Genomic DNA, 22,163 nt, shown 5'->3' on the forward strand with positions numbered 1-22,163 from the left:
GGAAAGCCAGGCTGGAGCTGCCATGGGGAATGCGTCGGTTTGGCCCTGCAGAGCAGTGCTGTTGCTTGGGTTCCCATTGATGTATGCATTCCCACTTACACACACACACCAAAAATGGTGCCAAAAAGAGGTGGGTGCAAAATGGGGAAGTCCCCACTTTCGCGCACCCTGTAATGGAGCCCCAGTGTATGTGGCTTCCACAGGGGAGCCGCAGAAAGAATGTGGTTGGTCAAGGGAGCCATGGACTCAAAAAGGTTGAAAACCACTAGCTTATCTCAAAGCCTAACTCCCTTCTCCATTAGACTGTATTGGCTAAAATTAGTACAACACCCCAAGATTTTAAGATTGTAAATTAGCTCTCCAAGCTCTAACAAAGAACTTACTCAGGGTTCTCAAGGAATCCAACACCCGCTTTGCCTTAAAGACAGGTGTACCCTCCCCTCTCCCCTTTCTTAACTTGCCTTTGGTGTGAGTTCTGTGGCAAAACAGTCACACTCACTTCCTGCGTGGTTTTGTGAATAGTTAAGGATTCTTTCACTCTTTTCGATCAAGGTGCATACGTATGATGGGATTGGCTGCCTGCTTAAATTGTAATTTTGCTGTCTGATGCAGCATTTATATATTCTGCCAATTTCATTTCATAGAACAAAGAATGTTTCTGTGTTCCTTTGTGTAAGAACTTCTTGTGGACATATTGCTAAGGGCAGTGTTAGACACTCAAATATATAAGCTAGGTGCCAAATGGCTCTTTAAATCAGGGTTACAGTCGCCAAAACAGAATGCCTAGTTGCCATTTTGGGGCAGGTCGACTCAAAAGTCGTATTTTTGGTTCCTGAAATTCATTCCGATTGTGCAGATAAAATATAACTGATAGAATTCTGCAGGATGTATTGCTAGTTTGTGGAAACAGTCAAAGTCCAAGGATCTCCAGGCATACACCTCCAGATGGTGTAGATGTCAGGTGCCATCCTGGTGCCTGGGCATCTTCACTTGGTAGAAAATGGCTGATAGTGAGGTGCAAAATGGACCTGCCAAATTTTGAATGCTGGCTAAGGGTAAACACATACTGTATTCATAAACGGACGCATGTCATAACTCTAGCAAAAGATCCTAAACCTCTTGACAGCATGTGTATGAATGCACGTGAGTACCAGACACACATTTGAGTTCAGACACATACTTTGTAAAGAAAAAAGACATAGGATTGCAAATAATGTCCCATACTCACCAGGACAGAGGAGGAGACCCAGGAATTGCTGAATTCGCAAAGAAGCCTGCAAAGATCTGCTGTATTATTCTAGCCAGGAGATGGGAGACAAAACAAAAACATGTAAGAAAGAGGTAGAAAAGTAAAGTGGAGGTGGCAGTGCCATCATCCAGGAGAGGAAGCTGAGCAAGCCTTAACAGACTGATCATTGCACTTGCTTCCAGGGACTGGCACCCTCTTTGTCCAGTACATGAAGCATATGTGATGTTACATTAATTCGGGAGTGGCCAATGTGGTGCCCTCTAGGTGGTGTCAGACTACAGCCCCCATCATTCCTGATCACTAGCCACACTGCTGGGCATTGTAGTCCAACAACACACAGAGGGTACCACATTGGCTTCCCCTGCATTAGTGAGGCAACCAACAGGATGCGAGATGGGCAGGGCAGACCTACAGACCTGACAGATATATACGAGGCAAGAACAGTCACCAGTTTGCAGCAATGCTGTCTTTTTAGCTAGGCCACACCAGCTGAACTCCTTGGTTATGTGAAAGAACCCTAATCCAGCTTAAACCCCAAATGAATAGAATCAAACATGGAGATAAATTCTATGTTTCAGGTTTCTTGAAGTCTTCCAGTAGAGACTCTTGGAAGTCAGAAGCAGCAGTGTGGTGGACAGACATGTGAAGACCACCCTCTTGCCCCAGACAGGGGAGGAATTTCCCTACCCCAGACCTTCATATCTCCTGTTAGCCTCCAAGAGCAACTGAACATACTATTCCCCTCCAGATCAGATCCTGGATCCTCTCAGCCTTTCTCAACCTGTGGGTCCCCAGATGTTGTTGAACTACAACTCCCATCACCCCTAGCTAGCGAGGCCAGAGCTCAGGGATTATGGGAGTTGTAGTCCAACAACATCTGGGGACCCACAGGTTGAGAACCGCTGCTCCAAGTCCTCCAAATCCTTACCCTTCAATGGCAGGTGATCTGTCAGGCCGTGCGCTGACCCGGGATCTGTACCTCCGCGTCATGGGCAGTCGGAGGGGTCTGCTTGGTCCCCAGAGGTCTGCGTGGGCTTGGTGGCCCCTTTCGTTGTCTCTGCCATCATGATCCATAGAGTTGCTCGGGAACTGGAAGACCATAGAACGATGCAACTGGTCCCAAAACTGGAGGAAGCAAATGAAAGCGCATCAAGAAGTCAACTTTTAAAGGGCCAGAAATCAAATGGGGTAATAAATTCTAGCCCAGCAGTTTCAGGGGTTCTTGAAGCTTTCCTGAGATGACTGGAGACTCTCAAAATTCAGAAGCAGTCCCTCAGCCAATGTCTACGCCACGAGAAAACCAGGATTTACTAAGCAGAGCTCTTCTGATCAGACAGACAAACCCATGTTCTCTTCTGGCTTACAAAAACTTCTCCACCCACTCGCTTGCAAGCCATGCCAAGTCTCCGCAGGAGAGGGGCTAATTACAAACCTGAAAGGCTCATCATGGGGGCCTCCTGCTTCCAAGGCTTTGTATGCCGGGCCAGCTGGAAGGAAATCGCTTTGCCCCCTGCCCCCAGGAAGTGATACCCAGCGCTGTATGGCCCTGCTCTGCGGCACGTTGTCAGTGGTTGTGCGGTGGGATACCCCCAGGTTTGGTGTAGGCTCAGGCAAGCAAGAAACAGCTGTCACCAGGCCACATCAAAACTGTGCATTCAGTCTCATTGCTGCCCACTTTTTCATGGGCACTTAAGATAATCCTGTCTCAGTGGGAATTTGTTTAGTCAAGACCTTTCGGCTTTGGCTGTTTTTGCTTCCATTTGCTCTGCATTGTTTTAATTCTCTTACTTTGCTTTACCATTTTCCTTTTATTCTATACCATTCTATGTTATAAAAGCACACTCCCTTTGCAACCGCCAAGCATTGCCAGGCTGCACAGTGGTTAAAATGCTGAGATCAGGGCTGGCCCAGCATTCACCTGGCAATGATGGTCGCTGGGTGAACCCTGGGTGTGTCACTCACATGAAATGTCTCTCAGTCTAACCCACCCCACAGGGCTGTTGTGAGGATAAAATGGGAGGGGGAGGAACCATGCACATACTGCCTTGAGTTCATTGGAAAATAAAATAATAATAATAATAATAATAATAATAATAATAATAATCACATCAATATGTAAACGCCTTCTGGGCAAGTCCTTTTCCAGACCTCACTGCTCCAGCTAGGCTGCGACCGGTGCTGTTTTTGGATAGATAAGCTGTCTGGGCTGCTCCCTTGCTAAGTCAGCACAATATGACAGCCGCTGATGAGCAAAAAAAGACGACAGAACTAAGGAGAAGAGAAGCAGCACACTGGCCACTTTGTGCTTTGAGGACTTGAGGAAGAAAGGCAAAATCTTGACTGAAAATGTGTGCAGACTTTATGCTCCTGCAATCTTCCTGGAGGTGTAGCAAAGCAGCAGAGCATCTGCTTTGCATGCAGATGGCCCCGGGTTCAACCCCTAGGTGGGAGATGGTCTGAAGAGGCCACCAGGATGCTTACATTGCTATCCTATGGAGACCTGGAGGCAGGGGGCCTGCTCAGATATGCAGCTCACAAGGCAGCCTGGAACGCATACGGGACAAACACAGGGAAAAGGGAGGGAGGTGCCTTAGACGGAGTCAGACCTTTTGGTCCATCTTGCTCAGTTTTGTCCAAACGGACTGGCAGCAGCCCTCTGGGGTTGCAGGAATGAGGGATTTCCCCCCAGCACAACCTGGAGAGGCTGCTGTGAACTGAACCTGGAACCTTCTGCCTTTGATGCACACACTTTGCCACTGAGCGTGCCTCTGGAAGAACACCTGAGCTGCTTGCATACTTGGGGACTTCCTCTGCAGCTTTTGGTTCCGTGGACTTGAGGGTTGGACCAAATGACCTTTTGGGTCACTTCCAATTCGACCACTCTATGATTCTTTGGTCTACACAGCGCCACAGGAGCTTTGGCTTCTCTGTTCCCCATGGCAGCTCACAGGCCACCTCAGACCCTCTTCCCCACCAGGCTGTGCTCCCATCGGATGCCTGGCTGTAAAGCACCAGTGGTGGTCTAGCAGTCTGAGTGCTGAACTAGGTCCTGGAAGACCAGGGTTCAAATCCCCACTCAGCCATGGGTGACCTTTGGCCAGTCGCTGCCTGTCAGCCTAACCTACCTCAAAGGGTTGTTGTGGGGATTAAATGAGGAGCAGGAGAACCACCCACACCAGCTTCAGCTCCATGGAGAAAAAGTGGGGTATAGAGTGGTACCGAGTGGTACCTTGGGTTAAGTACTTAATTCGTTCCGGAGGTCCGTACTTAACCTGAAACTGTTCTTAACCTGAAGCACCACTTTAGCTAATGGGGCCTCCTGCTGCCGCCGCGCCGCCGGAGCACGATTTCTGTTCTTATCCAGAAGCAAAGTATTTAACCTGAAGCACTATTTCTGGGTTAGAGGAGTCTGTAACCTGAAGCGTATGTAACCTGAAGCGTATGTAACCCAAGGTACCACTGTAAGTGGAATAAAGAGCAACATGGTCTCTCCGCAGGATAGTACCCCACTGAGCAGGAAATAATTATAACAGAAGCAATGTGGGAAAGAACTTGCCAGCCTGGCCTGGGGCATTGCACCCACCTCTTCACTGAGCAACACTGCTTGCCCTCGTCTGTTTGCAAGCCAAGAGGCTCTTATAACACGCAAGGCACCAGGCCAGCCTGCCTGCTGCTGCCGCCAGAACCTCTTTGACTCAGACACACACCTGGGGACTCAGGCGATCCGAAACCCGCCTACCACTGAGCCCTGGCAGGTAAGCAGAGCCTCCCAGATCAACTGACTTGGGGAGGGACTCTGGAGCAGCTTCCAGGCAGGGCGAGATGAAATTTAAGCCAACTGGCTGGATCCTGTTCACAGTTTAGGTACCCTTATCTCACTCCACCAGCATGTTGGGAGGGAGGCTTGCTTTCTCCATCATGTGAGTCTCTATGTGCAATCTTAAGCAGTATAGCTTAAGACACAGGATTGGCAACCACCTCTGGGGGGGGGTCAAAAAGACAACCTGGCAGAGTTCTATGGCCCATGGAGCCAAGAGCTGGGCAACTTTAAAAACTTGATGGGGAGTGTTCCCAGAAAATAGTGGGGTGCCTTTCGATGGCCCAACTCCCCAAGCTTGTTACTGGTCAGAGATTCATGATCTGAGGCAGAAATCCAGTGAAAGCAAAGCTGATCTTTTATTATCTGTTGCAAAAGTGCCCCCCCTTTGTTAGGAGGTGAAGGACACAAAACCAAGAAAACCCCCACTTTTTTAAAGGTTTGCCTTTCTGCATGGAGAAGGACACCCCCTTTTTGCAAATGTCAGAGATATATCACACATAAGGTGGGGCTACAGTGGCTCAGGCAGCTCAAGGTGTGACATTTCTGAGGATTTAGCAAGTTTCACAGGGTTCCAGACACAAAGCGTTTGCATTTGATGAAGACAAGCAGGATGCCAAGCAGGCATTCCCTATACAAAGCATCTGAGCAAACAATGGCAGATTCAGGAACTTCCCCTGATGGCCATTGATCTCTGGCTAGGGAAATCATGGAGGATTTCCCACAATGCAAAGAGGCAAGTTCCATGGGGAAACTCAGGTCTTCCTTGTTTTAACAGGCTAGAGTAAAAGTACCTGGCATAAGTATACACTTATTTTCACGTCCATCCTGGGGACATGTGGCACACACAGATGTACAGTGATACCTCAGGTTACGTACTTAATTCATTCCGGAGGTCCGTTCTTACCCTGAAACTGTTCTTAACCTGAAGCACCACTTTAGCTAATGGGGCCTCCTGCTGCCGCCACGCTGCCGGAGCACAATTTCTGTTCTCATCCTGAAGCAAAGTTCTTAACCTTAAGCACTATTTCTGGGTTAGCGGAGTCTGTAACCTGAAGCGTATGTAACCCGAGGTACCACTGTATAGAGAAAGCAAATGAGGGGAGGGTATGCAATGGGCATTTTTCTGGTAACGGGTGATTTCAGAAAATGACTGATCTTTGCTTTATCTCCCTCTTCTCCACGAAAAGCCCCCTGAGCAACCTCCACATGTAATGCTAAGCTAGAGTTTTGTGAAAGGGTGTGCCTCAGTGGCAGAGCCTCTGCTTTGCAAGCTGAAGGTCCCAGGTTCAATCCCTGGCATCTCCAGGTAGGGCCGAGAGAGACTTGCTGGAAGAGGGAAGCAGATGATCTTTTGTAGGTCTGCCTCTCTGGCATTTTCAGGAAACCCTTTCAAATTTGGGCTAAGGTGTACAAAATCTATGTCTAATTCTGCACAGCACACAAACAAAGCAGCTCATGACAGAAAATCCCGGAATTAAACCAGAAAAAGCAAGAACAAAATTCTATGACAGAAGCGAGCTGAGGGGCACCACATTTGTGCAACAGCTAACCTTTCAAAGTGTGACACTGGGCAACCCTGCCTGCCTCCATGTTATATCGCCCACAGAGCCTCAAAACAGAAAGGGAGCAACTGTCTATTCCTGCCACAGCAGCGGCAAAGCTATGGCAGCAGAATCTGAGTTCAGGATGAGCTCAGAGACTGAAACCTAGCTGAGGTCACCTGAAAAGGAAGCGGGTTCTGACAGGCTGAGTGTAGATGCTAAATCCAGGTTGAGCCAACACACAGTAGGCAGCCCAGACCTCTATGTTTAAGAAAACTGCTCATGGCCGGGAGAATTTGAAGCAACCTGGGAAAAGTTCAGAAAAGAGACAGACATTTTAAAGCTTTAAAGTTGTGGGGCCTAGAGACTTTCATAAAACAAAGTAACAAAAAAACAACAATTCTAGTCCTAATGGTTTATGCCTGTTCCCTGGGGGACTTGCCAGAATCCAAGCTCAAGCAATTTCCAGATACTCTGTATAAGATTCATCTTGCCTGGGCTTCCTCTCAGTGACTGGTTTAAGGTGGCTCACAGCTTCCAAACACAGAACAGCTTACCTGGGCATTTTGCTAGACTAGGATTCAGAGAAGCTTTAATGCCCAAAGGTTCATGTAAATAATGCTACACTCAAAGTCCACCACCCCCACCTCCATTTACAACTCTAGTGTATTACATGGCATGATGGAATGCCACTGGATAAGAACAAGTCCCAACCCCAACACACACACACACACACACACACACACACCAAGATACATGAATGGGTTGATGCTTTTGCCCCTAGCTTCCATCTTCCCGTTTTAATATACTGCCAGTTGTCATGAACTTTGGGAAGCCAGGCAAGGAAGAAATGGGAAGGTTAGTTTTAAATTCGTCCAAGCTACAAGGCTGGACTGAACTGTCAGGGGTCCTTTACCTTTTTAGAACCACCAGACACCTCTTATATGATTTGGCATTCCTTTACCATGGATCCATCATTTTCAAAAGAACACTTGTCCCAAGACTGGCAAATCTGGAGCTATCAGTTAACACTAATATTCTTTATGTGAAGGCAACATTTATTCTCACTTTTTTCCTCCATGACTTGGACTTTGTTATTTTAACTCACGTGGAACTGTACTTATTTTACGTGCCTATCTATAGTTTTGTTTTTCATCTTTCAATTTTCATCTGTTGTTATAACTGTTCGGTTTTCTATACCTTATGAAATGAAATAAAAAAACCCTTCACCAAAAATAACAAAGCTGCCCTCCCTCCTTCCTCTGAGCGCCTGCCCACTTCTTCGAGGCAGAGGCTTGCCTCATACTCCAAAAGCCACCTCTCTCAGGAGGTATTAACAACAGTCATGAACCTAAATATATAAATCACTTCAGCCCAATGCTATAATTAACTGTGCTTGTGATGCATTTGCAAAACCCAAAAGGATCCATCAAACACCCCACAGAACTTAGTAACCTTTTACAGAAGATTACAAACCAACACAGCTTGAAAACAAAAGTCACGCTAGCCAAGGATAGCTTTATTTTTGGCACAATGCAATTGCAACCTCAAGGTTCTAGTCCCTATCATTTGAGAGGACTGCCTCTGTCACATCAACTTCTTCTTGAGATGATTCTTGGCAGTACGAAAAGTATCAATAAACGAGAATGGCCCTCTCTCCTCTCAGCTGCCCCCACAAAGTATCCCGCATGAAGTATCCGAGGAAAGCGCAGCAAAAAAGACAATTCATTTACCTCCATTTTACACAGTTCTGAAAGCCGCAGTCAAATTGTTAACAGGAAAAAGTCTCACCTCTGCAAATGTGGTGGAAGGGCTGTCGTCTATCCCGCTGCCACCGCCTTCTAGAAAACTGAAGGAGAAAAATCTGGTGAGGGAGAGCAGCAGTTGCTTCCAGAAATATAACCCCCAGAGCCTGCCTCTAAGGGGGGTGGGGTGGGCAGGGCCAAGGGCTAAAAACAGAGGCTGAAGGCCACGTAATTAGCAACCAAGGAAACAGGGTGAAAACAGGGTGCTGGCGAGGGGGAGGTAAGAGGGGCTGAAGACAACGTGGCTGAAGAATGAGGTATATCTTATCAGTTCCTGAAATTATATCAATCTAATTCCTCCTTGCTGTCTCAGCCCAGGGTCACTACCTTGCAAATCTCTAATCTAAGTAAGAAACTGGACCTGCCATTCCCATGTCCAAATTCGGCATCCCAGCCCAGGGGCATTATTATCCAACCCATCCCCAAAAGCATTACTGCAGACCCTCACCTGTTTTGGCAGCAGAAACAAAATTATAGAAAATTAAACTAAAGCAGACCCAGCACAGGAAAGTGTGGAGAGGTTTAAACCACTCCACCATTTGAGGGCAAGACAACTCTAAAGTCTTCTTTTTTAAATTATGGACTGTGATTCATAATTTAAAAAAGAAGTTCAGATGGCAACCCTGAGCTAGATTAAGAACTCTGAGAATTTAAGGGAAAAAAGTCATTTGATCTAGGGACAGTCCACACATATATTGGCCTATTCCTACCTCTTTTTCTTAATGGTAACATGGCCCATTCATAACGAAAGAATGTTTTTCACAACTGTGAGCAAGGCAGCGGGGGGAGGTAAGTGAAGACAAGCTACAACAATTAACTATAACGTTGTTCTCCGCTCCTGTTCAGGCTGCACAGAAAAAGCATTTTGGTTCCTGAAATTCATTCTGATTGTGCAGATAAAATATAACTGATATTATTCTATGAAAACATTCAAGATCCAAGGATCTCCAGGCACACACCTCCAGATGGAGGAGAAGTCAGACGCCATCTTGGCACCCAGGCATCTTCACTTGGTCGCAAGTGGCTGATCAGCAGGTGCAAAATGCTAATTTTGAACACAGAGATTCAGGTGGATCACTTGCCAAAAGGAAGAGGTGTGAACTCCCTTCGTCAGCTGATCTGCAGGGATAAGCTGAAGGGAGGGGCTTGTAGCAAGTGCAAGAGCGAGAAGGGGATCACACCCACCTTGGGCACATTCACCAGCTTACAGCCCCCAGAGTGAACGTGGCCCTTGAGTCAGAAAAGAGTTGGCCATCCCATCCCTGCCCTAGTCATTGTGCCAGACTGGCCCCAAAGGACGCTGCCACACATCACAGGCAACAAACTGGAAGTGCCTCTCTGGAGAGCTTGCCTGTCCCAAGCCTGCTGGTCGGTCTGGCCTGAAAGCACTTTATCCTGTTAATCTGGACCCTGCTTGGCTGACATGTGTATCACACCCAGCAGTTATGGTATGTTTTATGCTCACAATAGAGCGGCCACAATGGATCAAAATGGATGGCACCGGGCCATGTTTGGGTCTCTAGAAGCTGCTTGGACCTTGGTGCACAGATTTGCTGCTTTTGATAAAAGCTCACAGAGACCTTGACGTTCTGATTAGAGTTAGCATAAAAGCAGGCCTCTTGCCTAAACAAAAGGGGGAGCGTAACATGTTCCGACAGCCAACACTGGAAGTGTTTCAAAGGTCCCTGTGTGGGGAAATGCTGATGCAACAAGGGTCCCAAGTTGCTCCCCCTGCCAGGTGCAACATGGTCAAGCATAGTCCATATTTTATGTGGGCTTCTCCCATGCAAACAGGAAAATTGCTGGAATTTTTTAGTGTCCCTGACCTCCCAGCCCCATGCTATCATTGATTGATACAAAAGGCGTACTGAGTTTTTCTAGTTGGTTATTCTTCTACTGTACTACATTTTGGGTGGGCACAATTCATAGAATCATAGAATCATAGAGTTGGAAGAGACCACAAGGGCCATCGAGTCCAACCCCCTGCCAAGCAGGAAACACCATCAGAGCACTCCTGACATATGGTTGTCAAGCCTCTGCTTAAAGACCTCCAAAGAAGGAGACTCCACCACACTCCTTGGCAGCAAATTCCACTGTCGAACAGCTCTTACTGTCAGGAAGTTCTTCCTAATGTTTAGGTGGAATCTTCTTTCTTGTAGTTTGGAACCATTGCTCCGTGTCCGCTTCTCTGAAGCAGCAGAAAACAACCTTTCTCCCTCCTCTATGTGACATCCTTTTATATATTTGAACATGGCTATCATATCACCCCTTAACCTCCTCTTCTCCAGGCTAAACATGCCCAGCTCCCTTAGCCGTTCCTCATAAGGCATCGTTTCCAGGCCTTTGACCATTTTGGTTGCCCTCCTCTGGACACGTTCCAGTTTGTCCGTGTCCTTCTTGAACTGTGGTGCCCAGAACTGGACACAGTACTCCAGGTGAGGTCTCACCAGAGCAGAATACAGTGGCACTATTACTTCCCTTGATCTAGATGCTATACTCCTATTGATGCAGCCCAGAATTGCATTGGCTTTTTTAGCTGCCATGTCACACTGTTGGCTCATGTCAAGTTTGTGGTCAACCAAGACTCTTTAGATCCTTTTCACATGTACTGCTCTCAAGCCAGGTGAAATACAATTGAAATACAGTGGTGCCTCGCAAGACGAAATAAATCCGTTCCGTGAGGCTCTTCGTATAGCGGTTTTTTCGTCTTGCAAAGCAAGCCCATTGACAGTTTAGCGGATTAGCGCTATTAGCGGTTTAGCGGCTTTTAGCGGATCAGCTGATAAGCGGCTTATTAGCGGATCAGCTGATAAGCGGCTTAGGGCTTAGGAAAAGGGGGGGGAGGGAAAAACCCCCGCAGGAACTTGCAAGACATTTTCGTCTTGCGAAGCAAGCCCATAGGGAAATTTGTTTTGCAAAGCGCCTCCAAAACGGAAAACCCTTTCGTCTAGCGGGTTTTCCATCTTGCGAGGCGTTCGTCTTGCGGGGCACCACTGTACTTGCTTTTTTCCTTTTTTGCCACCACCAGCTACACTTTGTATCCTCTGTCTAACTACTACAAGACTTGATCTACTGCTCTAATATTTGGTAACTAAGCTTTTTATTGCTTTAATATGCTAGGAAGTCAGATTGATTCCCTTTGATAGCTTTGTCAATGGTTTTTGAGTCAACGCCACTTGTTAATCCATATGCAATAGTCAATTTTCTATTTTCAGCAAATATCCCGTATCATTCATAATTCTATTTCACATCATTTCCACTTTCATTTCTATTAATATCAAGATTTATATCAATAAATATCAATAAACTGAGTCCAACAACATAAGGAGGGTCTCCACTCACAGGTTCTCCTTTCCTGCCATACAGGATTATTTCTCCAGCTACCATTTTTGTGAAATATCTTGCAACATAAATATCTTGTCTGTCAAGATGTTTAAGCCATTCTGAAACCTCACTGCAGCCATGAAGGCCACCTGTGGCTTTGGGAGAGGGTGCTAAATTCTTATTTTTAAGAGGTCCCCAGAACCCTTTCACAGAACTACAATCCCAAGGGATTCTGGGCCAAGTGCCAATGACATCTACAGTAAGTGAAGGGGCGCCCTTCGGTGTAAAAATGGAATTTATTTCTTCACACAGCAAACTCAATGCTTCCATTTTACAGATGAAAGGGAGTGGGCCAAGGTTACCCACTGTGCCCATTGCATTTGGGAAGGGCCAGTGTAGGAGACTGGGAGACCGGGGTTCAAATCCCCACTAGGCCGTGAAGCTCAGTGGTGACTGTGGGCCATTCTCTGCCTATCCTACCTCACAGGATTGTTGTGAGAATAAATGAGAGGGAGGCAGGGAGGGAGGACCATGCATGTCACCTAGAGCTCCTTCAAAAAAAGGCAGGATAGCAATATAATAAAAGTGAACGGATAACCGTTTGAACTGGCGTCCACTGAGGCCCAAATACTGAATGCTGCAACACCCTGGCACCTTGGCACAAAGTTCTGACAATGAAAGGTGGGCTTTTATCGTCTGCAATGACACACATTCACACATCCCTCAAGCATGGCAGGGCAGACCTTAGAAAATCAGACATGTCAGAGGAGGATATAAATAAACGTGAGAGCTAAATGGAGCCTCCGGGTTCAGAGGCAGTCTGGCTGCTGAGTACCTGGTACTGGGGGTGAACATGGAAGGAGTGTTGTCTTCCTGTCTTATTTGCCAGATTCCCAAAGGCACCTGACAGAGCTCTCTTGGAAAGAGAATGCTGGACTAAATGGGCCTCGCTCTGATCCAACAGGACTCTTATATCCTTAGGAGCAGGGCTAGACAAAACAAGGTACGGACTTGGAATCTGTCTCAAATTATAGACCCATTTTGTTGTTATATCCTTAGGAGCAGGGCTAGAGCGACAAAGAGCGCCCCACAAATCACCCCTCCCACCCAGCACCAAACCTATGCAGGGCTGAATCAGCGCTTCCACCTCTCGAAGTGACTAGAGGTGCTGGGGGGGGGAGTGAGGAGCAGGCCATTTTTCCAGCTTTGAAGGTGACACTGAGTCAGACGTTCCTGAGGACCGTTTCCAAATTTGGCAGCTGGATCTTAAACCGTCGCACGAGGTTTGTTTTTTAAATCTAGCATGCGTGTCACCGATTGCTCAGGATAAAATATAGCCAGGTCTCTGACTTGGCATAATTTTTCATTTCTGTCTACCACCACCTTCTCTCTGGGAAGAGTCGAAATGCAGAAAAAGCTGAAGGTCAGACCTTGGGGGGAAATGAGCTCTTTCTCACTGCTATTACCAATGAACACTAGAAGCTGCATTATACAGAGTCAGACCCTTGGCCCATCTAGCCCAGTAGTGTCTACAGTGACTGGCAGCAGCTCTCCAGGGGTCTCTAGCAGTGCCACCAGTGGGTATTGATTCTGGGACCTTCTGCATGCAAACTTAAGAAGGCAGAACAGATTATTTAGCCCAGAGTATTCTGACTGACATGGGACGCGGGTGTCGCTGTGGGTTAAACCACAGAGCCTAGGACTTGCCGATCAGAAGGTTGGCGGTTCGAATCCCCGCAACGGGGTAAGCTCCCGTTGCTCAGTCCCAGCTCCTGCCAACCTAGCAGTTCAAAAGCATGTCAAAGTGCAAGTAGATAAATAGGTACCGCTTTGGCAGGAAGGTAAACGGCGTTTCCGTATGCTGCTCTGGTTGGCCAGAAGCGGCTTAATCATGCTGGCCACATGACTGTACGCTGGCTGCCTCGGCCAATAAAGTGAGATGAGCGCTGCAACCCCAGAGTCGGGCACGACTGGACCCTTTACCTTTATTCTGACTGACACAACTGAGAGGTGTCCCCCCCCCCACAAAATCTGGAGACTTCACCCCCACGTCTAACATTTCCTTCTGTGTGAGTCAAAGCAATGGAGGTCTTTAGCCTATCTGCAAACCACAAAGTTCTCCACTTATACAGCCCAGCTGCTCTCTCCTGTTAGCCTGCATTTCAGCCAGGGCTGAATACTCCTGACCAAACAGAGCCATCGGATGTCACCTGGGAAGTTACAGGTGCGATGTCTCTATCAAAGTGGTCCTCAAACTTTTTTGGCCACTGCCCCCTTGGTTCCATAAACAAATCCCCAGTGCCCCTTACCTTATAAATTTTATTATTAAAAATAGAAGTTTGCATGACCCACTAAGAAAGGTAACAACACAATACCATTTAAACCAGTAACAACTGCATATTTATTCAAAATCCAATTAAAACTGTTTAGTTCAATTAATTTAACAAAATTGACGAATTTGATCCAGCAATGCTACCTTCAAAGTCTGATAGTCATTTACACCTCTAGTGCCCTCTTGCTGTCTCTTTAACTCTTAGCAGCCCCCTAGGTAATCCCACTGCCTCGCAGGAGGCAGTTCCCACCCATTTTGGGAACCAGAGACCTATTGCATAAAATGGTGCAGAATTCAGCCAACCTGCTTTGAAGGTTTTAAAAGAAACAAAAAACAGCCAAGCGGTATATTATTTTTATGAAATAAACGAATAAATAAAATAAACACCAAAAGAGGTAGCATATCCATCAGAAGAAGAAACACTTGGCGGGGAGAGGGTAGATATGAGAAATCTAGCAACATTAGGGGAGTCTCTGAGGGTGAAAGATACCTGGAATCATCTGTCACTTCTTCAATAAAGCCAGACTCACATCTGGGACAAGTGTACTCCTGCAGAGGAAGAGAAAAGGGAAGGTGGTTTTAGGCTGAGAATGGTGGAGCCTACACAGTCAACAACACAAAAACAAGCCCACAGACTTTTTTAGGTTCATGGGAACATTTGGATATTTGAGAGTGCACTGCCCGTTCTTGTCACCCATTGCAAATGAAACACACCCACATCCCCCTGAGAAAAAGTGCATGTACACATAGAAGTTGCTTTCCCAAGAGATCTTGATTTAGTTGCACACCCTCTGAAGGAGCAGGTACACAGCTTGGGGGAACTTCTGGATCCCCGTCACTTGAGGCTCAGGTGGTCTCGGTGGCACAGAGAGCCTTCAATCAGCTCCGGCTGCTGACCCAGCTGTACCCCTATCTGGACAAGGATGGCCTAACTTCTGTTGTCTTTGCTCTGGTAGCCACTCAGTTAGATTACTGCATCTCGTCATACATTGGGCTGCCTCTGAAGATGGTTTGGAAACTTCAGCTGGTGCACAATTCAGTGGCTAGGTTGCTCACTGAGGCAAGACAGTTTGAGTATATGCCAATCCTGGCCCTACTGCACTAGCTGCCAATTAGTTTCCAGGCCCAATTCAAAGTGCTGGTTTCGACCTATAAAGTCTTAAAACAGCTGAGGACTGTAATACCTCAAGGACCGCCTCTCCCTACATGACCTGACCCAGACCCTGGAATCATCATGTGAGGCCCTTCTTCATGTGCCTCCTCCATGAGAAGTCTGGTGGGTGGTAACACGAGGGCCTTTTCTGTGGTGGCTCCCCGTTTGTGGAATGCTCTCCCCAGGGAGGCTCGCCTGGCTTCTTCATTATATATCTTTTGGTGCCAGGCAAAAACTTTCCTCTTCTCCCATGTTTTTGGCTAATTAAATAACCTATGGTCTTTTAAACGGTGGGGAGTATTGCTTTTGTTTGTTATTGTGGTGTGCATATTTGTGTTTTTATATGGTGAACTGCCCTGTGATCTTCAGATGAAGGGCAGTATAGAAATTTGATGAATAGTAAAATAATAAATAACTGATAGTAAAGTATAAATAATCAGAGCCTTCGAAAACACACAGAGTTGGAAGAGGAAGTGGGAAAGAATCTCACTCATGCCACTTCCTTCTTCAGATCTCCATATTTTTCAAGGGAGTAAAAGGTAAACACCAAAGGGTGTTTACCCTTCCACCTTATGAGCACCACTCTGCTGACCTCTGGTGTAGGCGCTCATCGTTCTAGAGGCCCTAAATCAAACCCAGTCCCCTGAAGGGGGTCACCTTGAGTTGCCAGTCCTCTCATTCATCCACAGAAATGAAAACAGAAATCCTATCAAATTTAAGCAGCTCATCTGTCTGCCCCATCACTCTCCACCTTATCTCTTCACACAAAGGCTTTCTGATAAGGGCCTGCAACTGCTGCTGATGGATGCCAGCAGGAGCTCAAGGTGGCGCATGTGGTTCTCCTCCTCATTTCATCCCCACCACAACCTGGTGATGTAAGCTAGGGGGGGGGGGGAAGTGACTGCTCCAAGGTCATCCACTGAGTTTCATGGCCGAGTGGGTACTCCAACCACTGCATCATGGTGGCTCTTCCCCTGTAGGAAAGACTGGCAGGGTGGTGTTTGTTTGGTTGCTTGGAGCATCATGATTTTGAGCACCCAAAGTGGTATCCCGTCAGCATGCCCTGCAGGGAAGTTTGCTGTTTTGCAGCTGAAACACCTCCAGGCACCTCAGCAACAAAGTGGCCCGGCAGGGAGATGGGTACGGAGGCAGTGGCTTGTGGGGAGGTAGACCCCGTACAACTGCTGAAACAGTTACCATATTTTTCGCCCCATAGGATGCACCGGCCCATAGGACGCACCAAGTTTTTTTGGGGGGAAATAAAGGAAAAAAAATTATTTCCCCCCAGGCGCTTGCGGGGCCGGCAGTGGGGAGAAGCGCTCTTCTCCCCACCGCCCGCCTGCAGACCAGGTCCACGGACAGCGGGAAGACACGCTGCGCCTCCCAGCTGTCCCCGGAGCTTGCGGGGCAGGCAGCGGGGAGAAGCACGCGTCTCCCCGCCGTCAGCCTCCAAACCACATCGGGAGACAGGGGGATGGCGGCGTTCCGCCTCCCCGCTGTCCCCCGACCTTGTGGGGCTGGCGTTGCGGCTCTCCTGAAGCCTGCATTCGCCCCATAGGACGCACACACATTTCCTCTTCATTTTTGGAGGGGAAAAAGTGCGTCTTATAGGGCGAAAAATGTGGTACTGCCCAGCTCTACAGTCCACTTGCCATATTTGCCGGGGCAAGTGAAAATGTGAAATGCTGGATAACAATCTGGAGTGATTTCGCTACCTGGTCAGGGGAAGGTCAGGCATGTTCTGAACAAAGGCTAAATCCTGTTGGTGTGTCCTGCGCACAGAATGTTTGGAAGGATCTTCTTATGCTCATTCCTATCCAGTGTTGCCCTTTTTTTTATTGCATGTCGTCAAGTTGTGTGTTTTGCCTTTGTTTCATGCTTTACGCTACCCTGAAATCTGACACAATGAAGGGTGGCATAAAAATGTTGTAAATAAATAAAGGAAGGACGTGGGCTGTGACAGCTGGGAGTCCAGAAGCCAGAAAGATGGAGAGACTTTCCGTGCCTTGCATAGAGCTCTGTCTCTCTCCCCCCCTTGATTGCTCAAACTAGGAATAAATTATGCAAATCACTTTTTTAAAAGATGACAAGACTGATGCAGGCAAAACTAATTATGCCAATCATTTATACAGGTTGCAGAATTCACTAGGATTGGCTGGCACTACTAGGATTGGCAATCATAATGATCAAGCACAGAGAACACAGTCCTGAAATGGTAGATATTATTATTAATAATACAATTCATTATCCACCCTTCACCCCTATGCCCCAGGGCAGGTTACAACAATTAAAACACAATATTAAAATCATTCCAAAACAACTTAACATGACCGAAATAAGGTGGGTCCTAAAAATATACACCTCAAGTGTCAAAAGCTAGGCTAAAGAGTTGCATCTTCAGCATTCGCCAGAAGCTATGCAATGCAGGTGCCAGACACATCTCCATGGAGAGGGAATTCCACAACCTAGGGGTCACCACAAAGAAGACAATCTCCTGTGCCTGCCCCCCTGAGCTTCTGTGGGAGGTGGAACAACCAAGAGGCCCCTTCTGTTGATTTTTGCACCCAATAGGGTCTGTAGGGTAGAGGGCAATCTTTCAGGTATTTGGGGCATGAGTCTAATTTAAGGCTTTAAACAGCAATGTGAACTGGGCCCAGAAACGAACTAGCAAGCTGTGCAGCTGTTTCAAAACAGAGGTTATATAGGGCTGTGAAGTTTGTAAGAGAATGACAGCTATACCGCTCTGCATCACACACTTGGTTTTGTTGCATAGGGGAATCAGTCCCAGAGAAGATCCCCGATAAAATGAAAACCGGCTTAGGGCTGTGTTTGTTTCTCGAGTGCCAGTTCCATCACAAATCACATGGCCCAATTCATCAGTTCTGGCTTCCAACTCACAAGGGTTCCTCAGAACTGCCATCAAGAGATGTTCTCACTGCCCGGCCTCATCATTCAGCAAAGAAGACTCAACGCGCCATGCCCGAGGCTGCAAAAAGGATGGACTTGTGGGCAAACGCAGCTCCAAGCAGTCACAGAAACACAATTGTTTAGAGATGCACCAGTAGGAGGGCAGCTCAGCTAAGGCATCGAAATGAGCTGTATGAGAGCCATGAATTTTTTGGCTGTAAAACTATTCTAGGCTTTGTTGCAGAGGGAGAGGATACGTACAAAGCCCAGGGCTCCTCTTCACACCTCCTCCTGCCATCTTTGTAATCCTGAAACCCTTTTCCTATAGTCCAGGAGATGCTGTTGGGCTACAACAGCTAAAGCCCCTCTCTTGCAGAGCCAGGTGAGCAACCACTTCATCATAGTGTGGCTGCAACACGCCAGGAAGATCAGCAAGAAGAGAGCCACCCTAACCCCAGTTGCAAACTTTTACAGAGAGATTGTGTCCACGTGGGGTAGCAGTATGAGCAAAGGGCTACCATACAACTTTGAGCGGCTGTGTGTGGAAGGGGCCTTGAAACACAAGAGCTGCAAACTCTGCTTAGCAGCCTCAGGTGAGCGACGGCCTCCAAGACACAACTGCAAAAATGTACAATACCCATGCCAAGCGTTATTGCCGAGCTACTGTGAGTCCTGCATTGCAAAAGGTTGGATGAGATAGGTCCCTTCCAATTCCGCAATGCTATGATTCTACTGGACCTCCTCCTGCCACCTACTGCTGCCCCTGCACTGTTTTCAAACCAACTCAGTCGCTGCCCTTTCTCGACGAAAACAGTTCAGTAGTTCATGTGTTATGCTGAACACAGCTACAAACCACCTCTACACGTTTATTTAGCAAATTTATGTACCGCTTCATATATCAACAGAAATCTTAGTGATTTACAAATCCCAGCAACAAATGAATCAACGTAGGAAATACATTACAAATTTCACATTCAAAAACAAACAATACTCTTACTCATAATAATCCTGGAGTGTGCACTTGTTTATTTGCACAGATCAACTATCTGTGCACACAGACTGTGTACGCTCATTTAATGTAATGTGATAACACGCCTAATGTGAACACACCCAAACCACCAGGAGTGCCTGGCTCACCACCCAATGAGTTCTAGGCTACAAGCTGTTATTTTAGGATGTCATTTCATGGCACCATATTTTAAATGCATTGGATCATTTTAACAATTCTACTGGGCATTCTTATATAAATATAGTGGGGCAGTCAGGTGGTGCTGTGGTCTAAACCACCGAGCCTCTTGGGGTTGCCAATCGGAAGGTCGGTGGTTCGAATCCCCGCAACAGGGTGAGAGCGCCTGTTGCTCTGTCCCAGCTCCTGCCTAGCAGTTCAAAAGTACGCCAGTGAAGGAGATAAATAGGTACTGCTGCAGCAAGAAGGAAAACGGTGTTTCCTTGAGCTCTGGTTTCCGTCACAGTGTTCCGTTGCGCCAGAAGCGGTTTAGTCATGCTGACCATATGACCCAGAAAGCTATCTGTGGACAAACGCCGGCTCCCTCGGCCTGAAAGCGAGATGAGCGCCACAACCCCATAGTCACCTTTGACTGGACTTAACTGTCCCGGGGTCCTTTACCTTACCTTTATATATAGTAAATGAATGGAGCAAACTGCACCACCCGAGACTCTTGTTGTACTGCAGGGATGGGAAGCCCGTGGTTCCCCAGATGTTACTGGATTTCAGCTCCCACCATCCTTGACTAGTGAACTCCAGCTCCCATCAGCTCAAGTCAGCAAGGATGATGGACCAGACTGATGGGAACTGGAACTAAGCAACATCTGGAGGGTGCCCAGCACCCAAACCCTGCTGTATAATATTGAAAATCTCAGTTTGCGTAAAAAGCTTTTTAAAGTTCTGGCTCTCTTGAGTGTAGATGCACCACTGAAAAGAATGTCAAGAGTTCTGATGAAATTCTGGGATAGAAATCTACCAGGGTGTCTGAATGGATTGTTTTGCGCCTGCTAGTGCCTCCATTTTTAAGTTTCAGTAGTAATTGTGAAGGTGGTTTTCAAGGCAATATATACCTGATGAGTAAGACTTTAATGTTGCGCTCTTCTGATCATTTCATCAGTGCAAGCATTTCAGTTTGCCAGCTAAAACGGCCCCCACCCTGTGCTCTGGATTCTCCCACCGAACCCGAGCCAAGACAATATGGTGTAGCGGTTAGGGTGTCAGACTATAAGGTCAGGGTTTAAATCCCCACTTGGAAATGAAGCTCACTAGGTGACCTAGGGTCAATCACTGCCTCTCAGCCTAACCTACCTCACAGGGTTGTTGTGGGGATTAAATGAGGAGGGGGGAATAATGTACGCCACACCTTGAGCTCCTTGGAGGAAAAGGTGGGATATAAGCGCAATATATAAATAAATACTTGGGGGGGGGCAGGCCCATTGCAGGGAGATGAGGAAAAGTCCCGTTACACAGCAGAAGTCCTTGCATGGCTTCTGCTAACAGAACTCATCAGGTGACATGTGCCCCATGTAAACAGCTGAGAGGTTTTATTCTTACAGTCAAGCAATATTTTGCTAAATAAAAAAATTGCATTTAAAAAAGAAGAAAAATCAATCAGAACTCAAACAAAGGACCAACTGAGGCAACAGCAGAACGTCCAATCACGTCCACCAAATGCCCTGGTAAAGTTTCTACCTGCTGCCTAAAAGCCATCAAAGTGGGCTATTGAGTTAAACAAAGTGCCACCAATGAAAAAGGCCCTGCCTCTGGTGTCCACCCACCTAACCACTGGAGGTAGAGCACTCAGAGGCAACCATGGGTAAAGACATCAACCATACATGCATATTCAACTTTGGGTATTTCCTGTCATTAGCAGGCTCTGGTCCAGGTTGAGTCCACCACTTTCCTGAAGCTAAGCTGGTCTGGGTGCGGACAGTACCTGGATGGGTGACAGCGTGGGAACCACACCTACACCACTGTGGTTTGCACAGCAGGAGGAAGTGAGATGTGAAGATGTAAGGCAATAATCAATCATAATGAGCCAGCAGGACAAAGAGCCACATTCCACACTGTTGGCTGGTACTCAAGCAAGGGGAAAGGCTCAGAGCTATTATTTACAACACAGCCAAATTATGAATCATCAGGAAGATTTGAAATCTAGACGCAGGGAGCCAGGCTGTGTCAACCCCACGATTACAGCCTTGCCTAACGGGTATTGCAACATCAGTGACAGCTGGAGATCAGACATTCTCCAACTACACTGTAGAGGGCAGTCCCTGCAAAAGTGGAAACCACTTCAGGATATCCTGTGACCCAATCTACACTGATCCACAACAGCAAACATTTTTTTCCAAGCCTCAGAGCTGACCAGATTTTCTAGGAAGCTGCAAGGGGGTGGGATACCTGAAAGGACCAAGGAAAAGGGGGAGGGCCTGGTCCTTGATATGACTTCCATCTGGATTCCCCACCTCCTGGTCCGTGTGCAATTTTAGAGGAACACTGGTTCTCCATTTGAACTGACCCAAATTCTGTGATTATCATCTGAGGCCCTTTTTCATGTTCCCCTCCAGGAGAGGTCCAGAGGATGACAACACAAGTCTTGTGGAATGCTCTCCCCAGGGAGGTTTGGCTGGCGCCTGCATTAAACACCTTTAAGGGCCAGGCGAAAATGTTCCTCTTCAACCAAGACTTTAGCTGATTAACATTCTATGTCCATTTATAAGTGGTTGGTTTTTTTGTGGGGGGGATTGGTTTGTTTTTGTTTTATTATGTATTTTCTGTTCTCTACTTCTTTGCCAAACCTTTATTAGGCATTACAAAGATAGGCCATCATAAAACATCCATATATAAAATTTTAATTAATTTTGTGTTCTCATTTTGTAATTTTATGTTCTGAACCACCCTGTGATCTTCAGATGATGGGCTGTATACAAATTTAATATGTAATAATAATAATAATAATAATAATAATAATAATAATAAGGAAGAGGAGGAGGTATGGATGGCCATTGTTAACTTGGTCCCTGCTG

The 22,163-nt window shown here is 46.9% G+C and overlaps 1 protein-coding gene across 2 annotated transcripts in view; it reads right to left on the bottom strand.

Annotated features, from left to right (window-relative positions):
- Positions 1-22,163, bottom strand: part of RNF115 (ring finger protein 115) — a 38,765-nt gene that overhangs the window by 6,328 nt on the left and 10,274 nt on the right. For both annotated transcript variants that reach the window (XM_081841674.1, XM_081841675.1), the window contains 4 exons: positions 14,562-14,620; positions 8,402-8,459; positions 2,178-2,374; positions 1,229-1,297 (listed from right to left, as the gene is read on the bottom strand). In XM_081841674.1, coding sequence (XP_081697800.1) covers positions 1,229-1,297; positions 2,178-2,374; positions 8,402-8,459; positions 14,562-14,620 — 383 coding nt within the window. The remainder of the gene's footprint in view (positions 1-1,228; positions 1,298-2,177; positions 2,375-8,401; positions 8,460-14,561; positions 14,621-22,163) is intronic.

Source organism: Podarcis erhardii (genome assembly GCF_964252035.2).
Source record: "Podarcis erhardii genome assembly, chromosome: 15".
NCBI classification, from domain to species: Eukaryota; Metazoa; Chordata; class Lepidosauria; order Squamata; family Lacertidae; genus Podarcis; species Podarcis erhardii.